The sequence below is a fragment of the Amphiprion ocellaris genome, chromosome 16, assembly GCF_022539595.1.
Source record: "Amphiprion ocellaris isolate individual 3 ecotype Okinawa chromosome 16, ASM2253959v1, whole genome shotgun sequence".
Lineage (NCBI taxonomy): Eukaryota > Metazoa > Chordata > Actinopteri > Pomacentridae > Amphiprion > Amphiprion ocellaris.
In genome coordinates this window covers 11,283,300-11,289,669 of record NC_072781.1, presented here as the reverse complement: position 1 = coordinate 11,289,669, position 6,370 = coordinate 11,283,300, and the positions used below count along the sequence as shown (strand labels likewise).

Below are 6,370 nucleotides of genomic sequence, written 5' to 3'. Positions count from 1 at the left end.
GCGTGTAGATACCTGAATAAATATGCATATGATGCTACCAATAAGAACAAACAAAAAAAACTAACAACAACGAAAACGTCGTTTTCATTTGACTGTTAATTCCATAATGTGGATTTTAGTTGATACTTTTTGCAGTTTATATCATATCAGATGTGGCTTAGATATTTTCGTCTTCAAGTTTAAAGGTCAATAACTATGTAATATAGACTGAACTTTATTTAAAGCTAGATAACTAGCAAGGCAAAGCCTGCAATTGCCCTGGGGCCCTGCATCTACAGGGGCCACAAAGGCCCCGGGTTAACTGTGGGGCAAGTTGTATGTGGTAGTTTGATTAAGAGACTAAAATAAATTGAAATGGTTAGACCTCGAGGTACATTCTGCATTTTTAACATAGACTGTGTATAAAAGATGGACGTAGCCTGCAGGTATACAAAATAAAGCCAGTGTGGTAATGTCTTAAACCTGCAATCATTCTTATTGTATAAATAAGTGTATAAAAATCTGTGAGAAAATAATCTTGCATAGCCAGAGCATTCTGCAGTGCAGAATAGTCTGGCAACCCTTCATTACTACATGTTGGCTTGTGTTTATGTGTGTCAAGAAAATAGTATTTGACAAAAAACTAGCAATGCTGTCTTACTGCATGATTCAAATCCTCAAAAAAATTAAATTTTTCAATGTGGAGGTTGGGGTTGCTGTTTCTAAAATGAAAGGACCTTATAAAATGATAACATGTAGCTAGCAGAAGTGGATCGTGAATGGCAAGCTTATGCCTGTAATCTACAGCCAGCGAGTCAGAATAGCATTTTCGTATAGAATTAACGTTCTTCATTACTACTTTTAAGACTATGTAAATACATTGCTCATGATAAATTGTATTCCCATTCAGAAAAGAATAGATGATAAAACGGGTTATGTTGTGAATGACATGTTACTACCAAATCCGCTTGCACATTGTCCCCAGGTTCACAGTCAGGTACACCCCTCACTCGCCACATCCAGTTTCAAAAGAGCAGTTGGTGATGGCAACATGCCAAACTGGAGGATTGAAAAGTAGTCTACAGCCCAGTCACTATGGCCATCTTTTATATGCAGTTTATCATTTTTAATAGTGCTGTCAATATTTCTGTAGTGTAGACCACTTTAATCCAGACTGAAATGTCTTAAAAACTACTTGATAGTTTGCTATGGAAATTTGTGGAGGCGTATAACCCAGAGGATGAGGGCAGCCAACTTCATAACATTTCTTCTAGCATTTTTGGCTTTAAGTGAAATAGTTCCACGGTGATAAGTGGTGGTTTTCCAAAATATGGCAATGATATTTTGCACAGACATTCATAGTTTCCAGAGAATGAATCCCATTGACTATGGGGCTTCTCTGACATTTCCTCTAGGACCACCAACAGTTTTCACTCTTCTCATGAAATATGTCAACATCTGTTGGCTAATTTAGTACATATATGCATGGTTTTCAGAGAGACATTGGTGATATTTGACTTTTCCTCTAGTAGTAGCATGAGGCAAATGTATTTGATGTTTTTCTTACAACTATTGGATGGTCAGTATGGAATTTGGTTCACCCATTAATGTTTCCAATAGGATGGACTATTATCACTCTGATTCACTGACCTCTGATTCAGGGACATCATCTGATCAGAATTTCATTTTTGCCACATTTTGTTTCATTTTGTGTAATTTGTGTCCAGCACTCATTAGCAACATGCTAAACAAAGGTGCTAAATCCATCTGCAAGCGTGTGAGGACGGAGCGCTTCCAAAGTTTCTTGACCAACTGACAAAGTTTTCTGGTGAAGTACTGGGATCTTAATTGGATTTTCAAGAACACTAACAGTTGAGCAGCCTGTTCAGTCCTATACACAACTAAATTTAGTGCTATCTCACTAACTACCATGCTATATGGAATCATTTAGACATTTACACGTGGCCTGCAGAAAACACCCAAGCAACACCAACGACAATAACTGCCAAGGAGCTCCAAAAAAAAATCCCAACAGGCTTTTATAAATATGTCTGCCACTGTCTCTAAGCTGCAGCACTCTATTCCAGTGCTGTTGTAATGCTGCATTCAGGTGTTGTCGGAATTTTCATAATCCAACTGGAGCGCGCGTACACGTCAACACTAACACAGCAACCAAAGTAAACACGTTCTGTAGACACGGAATAGCTATCTATAAATATTTCTACGTTGAGTCTTTGTGGGTTAAAGTGCATACGAATTACATTATGGTAATTCTGTCCTACACTACAGGAAGGTATTTCGTAATTTCGCTACTTACGAGCAGCCCTTGAATGCGACGTAGCCGGTGTTTTCATTTTACGCTCCTCCGCTCCTGTACGGTGGTTTCCATGCTTCAAAGACGACAAACGTAGTGTGCAGGTAAATTACAGCGTTAATAGGTGTTGCCGCTTTTCCCTCATAGATGCGTTTCTTTAGCTTACTGTCGATTTATATGATCTTGTGCATTAAAAGCGACAGTTCAGCAACATGTATGTGAAGGCTGCACTGATCGAAACATATTTACAGCACAAGTTAAATATTTGCAATATCATTATAGTGTTTCAGTCGGGGGTGTGATGAAATATTTATTCGAAGGCGATCGCACGTGTAAAATAACACCCGCCAGCCATTCTGTAACACAATGTTGGTTCCAAAGAGAGATATTCTGTAAACGAGGAGCGATAAGCTTCTGTTTAGTCCTGCAGTCGTGCTACAGTCACGTTTCTTTTGGAGAAGGCGTTACGCCCAAGTGTGCTTTGCGTCACAGCCAACATGCACTGTGCAATAAACACAGTTATTGAATCAGGTGTAACTTGTCTTTATCCCTTCATAAAGGGCACTTCAAAGTGAGATGCACCTATACCCAGCTATTTTCTCACCACAAATAGGAGTAATTTTCACCCTAAAAAACAATCGACTTTGGGTATTTACTTGTGAAAGCTGCATATCCTGAAAATCAAATAAAGCCATGTGTACACAGTTTTAATATCTTTTCACTTTTGACATATTCACAGTAACGCTGCTTGTGTGTTGTAAAGAACATACAGAACACAGGGTTGCTGCCTTCTTCACCACTATGTCTTGCACATTGAGATGTACTTGTAAATTACACAAGCAAACGATAATTAGCTCTAGCAATATGTCCTAAACAGACAGTTGCTTCCCCTCTTTTTGGGGGGATTTCCATTCCTAAAGCAGTGTCTTTTTCTTTTAAATATAAATTGCTGGTTTGTGTGGTCAATGACTGTGTTTGTGTCTTATAAACAGGGGTACCATGACTCTGACCAGGGGATCTTTCACCTATGCCAGTGGGGAAGAGTACCACGGCGAGTGGAAAGAAGGCAAGACTTCTCAGTTTTTTAAAAAAGTTTGTGCGAGCATCACCATCTGAACACAAATGAGAAAAGTTGTCACCTGTGCCTTTAAAAGTGCACACCTAGCTCTTATATTGTGTCTCTGAGGCATCATTGTTGTAGTTATCAGCCAAGTGAAAGGATGTGGTGGAAAATCTAGTCAGTGTTTGCCCCATAATGTCAGGATTTAACATGTGTAAGTATTGGTTAATTGGAAAAACTAAACACACCCCTATATCCCCCTCAAAGTATTACACACACACATCTACTTTTCTAAAGATGTAGTTTTTCCCAGACTTACCTAGACATACAGTCAGCTCCGCAGCCTACAGTAGTTTATTATTGAACTGTGGTGTCGTGCACACATGCAGGTCAACTCTAAACGTATTTAACAAAGCTTTTACTGAGGAGAATGACACACATCTTATGGCATTAGCTAAGGTACCAACTGAGCTGCCTGCATATGGGCCTGATGCTCATTAAACCATCTGTGCTGGACAAGAGAGGGCATTTACAGTTTTAATTTGGAAGCTCTAGGGTGCACTTAACAAAGTATAGGTATTGATTTCATTTTATTTTGGTACATCTAGAGTCATCTGTGTTTAGATGAATGATGCTGTATTATGGATAAGGTAGCAGAAAGAAAAACTTCCTCTGAAAGGGATACTTTCTCAAAATTTCCACGTGTGGCAAAGATTATGAGGATGTTCGCACTGCATTAACTGTCTCACATACACATGCAGTGATAAAGTGACATGCAAGGTCAAGCTATTTAGTCAAATCCCAATTAGCTGGCATTGGGAGAACAAGACAAACAGCCAGATTTACCAGCTCTAGCCTAGTCAGATCCTTTGGATTAGACTTTGGACCAATTTGGGAAATCTTAGAGAGTCTTCTGTCAGCTGCTGTTTGGAAACCAAATAAACTAAAAAACTACAACCATTTAGAAGGTTTTATTTTGTCTTGACATTGGGTTTGTGATCATTTTCAGCTGCTTTTGGATCTATGAAAATAGCATTTTATCCTGTGTACTACTTCACCAGATTTACCCTCTCTTTTTAGCGTAGCAATTACAAGTAAAAGCCAGTTTTAGGTGTGTGCCCTCTGACATGATTACAAGCTTCAGTAGTGGATGACAGGCTATGATGAGGGCAATGCAAGTGCATTCCTTGACTGCTTTCACAACCTGAATCCTAAAGTAGAAATCCCTTCTAAAAATCTGCAGGATTAGACTGCTGTAATGCTCGCTGCACAGGAGGCAGATGGAACTCCTAATTCAGTAGTAAACCTTTATCTGAGGGGGGTGGGTGAGTATTTAAATCCAAGCACATACTGACTCATGTGACATATGTAGTGGCCGCACAATATGAGTGAATCTAAAATCCTGAGCCACATTGCAAATTCAAATGTCACACTCAGTCGGCCATCTCTTAAAGTGTGTTACTCACTATTACCAAAGAGGAGCTAAGTGGTTCGAGGAGGCATGATGACACACATGTAGCTAAAATGTGCACTGGCAAATGGTGTTAAGGTTATGGAGTCAAGGTTTCTTGTGCGTTCATCATCTGATCAAAGTTGCAGCACTCTGATGGCGTGGGGTTTTCCAGGTCGGAGGCATGGTGTTGGCCAGCTCAAGTTTCAGGATGGAACCTGCTACACCGGCCAGTTTGAGAATGGACTCTTCCACGGTTGTGGTGTGCTGCTTTTTACAGATGGATCCAGGTGTGTGGGCGAGAGTGAGACGAAAAGAAAGCAAGCTTTGTACTCAGGCAAAAGTTACAGATGAGAACCTAATCTATTTTCACCATGTCAGGTATGAAGGAGAATTTGCTCATGGAAAGTTTCAAGGCACTGGAGTCTTCAATCGATTCGATGGTATGAAGTTTGAAGGAGAGTTCAAAGACGGACGTGTTGAGGGATATGGTAAGTGTGTTACACCCCTGAAATAGCCTCTCCATCAGGATATCAATATTGCTTCATCATAGTGTCCTGTGTCTGTGCCTCCAGGGCTATTGACTTTCCCAGATGGAACTCATGGTGTCCCACGAAATGAGGGTTTATTTCAAAACCACAAGCTGCAGAAGAGAGAGAAGTGTCCGGGAGTGGTGCAGCGTGCTCAGGCTTCGGCCTCCAACGCTCACAGTCTGGCACTTTGACTGTCGTGGATCCTGAAGGAGACACAGTCAGAGTTCCAGCACTTTCCAGAAGAGCCTCGGGGACGTGTACATGTATACTCCCCTGCAGCTCTCCTCTCTTTGTGTCTTCTTTCACCATCATTTTCTTTTTCAGCATCTTCCTTGCTCCGCCTTCACAGTGGCTTGGAATGCACATGCAATTCGACCAAATAATGGCTTTGTGGATGACTGACTTGAAACTGCACAACACCATGAAGCACACCTTTAACTTAACAAGTCGTGTAAACAGCAAATTCTGCTGTTCTTTTCTCTTGTTCTGATTCTTGTAAACAGTGTCATAGTGTTTTCCTCTAGAAAAGTTAGCCTTCATACAATGAAAAACAGAAAATGGGAGACCTCTTTTTACAATGCCATTGCACATCTTGTACATGAAAGAGTTCATAAGTCTACAGACTTTAGATTTTAGCCATTAATTACATAAATTCACCTTTAAAATGCTGCAATCTCTACAACTGAGTGAAACATAAAGGTAGCCTGTAATGTTTTGACATTTGATAATACGATGGAATAATGCTTTTACAAATGGGGCCTGATTTTGCTTTTATCATGCACAGAGGCGTAAGAAGGCAAACAAACGTGCAAAAGCATGTTGGCAATGTGATATACATTCTTGCTGATGGAGAGTTTTTGTTGGTAACGCACAAAGAATCACAACAATATGCCCACAAAGCCAGTGAAGAGGACTGTAGACTCACTAAACATGGACCTAAACAATGCACTATTTAAAATACTGAAAAAAATTGGCTTTACAGATATTTTATCATGAAAGAAATGCATTCAACACACTTGTCAAGCCTCAAAAAT

At 40.0% G+C, this 6,370-nt stretch overlaps 1 protein-coding gene across 1 annotated transcript; it reads left to right on the top strand.

Moving 5' to 3' along the window:
- Positions 1 to 2,265: 2,265 nt before the first annotated feature.
- On the top strand, positions 2,266 to 6,359 carry morn4 (MORN repeat containing 4). Its single transcript, XM_023284929.3, has 5 exons — positions 2,266 to 2,397; positions 3,286 to 3,359; positions 4,979 to 5,093; positions 5,185 to 5,294; positions 5,379 to 6,359. The coding sequence occupies exons 2-5, from the start codon at positions 3,293 to 3,295 to the stop codon at positions 5,525 to 5,527; spliced, it is 441 nt and encodes a 146-aa protein (XP_023140697.1). The 5' UTR covers positions 2,266 to 2,397; positions 3,286 to 3,292; the 3' UTR covers positions 5,528 to 6,359.
- The last annotated feature ends 11 nt before the right edge of the window (positions 6,360 to 6,370 follow it).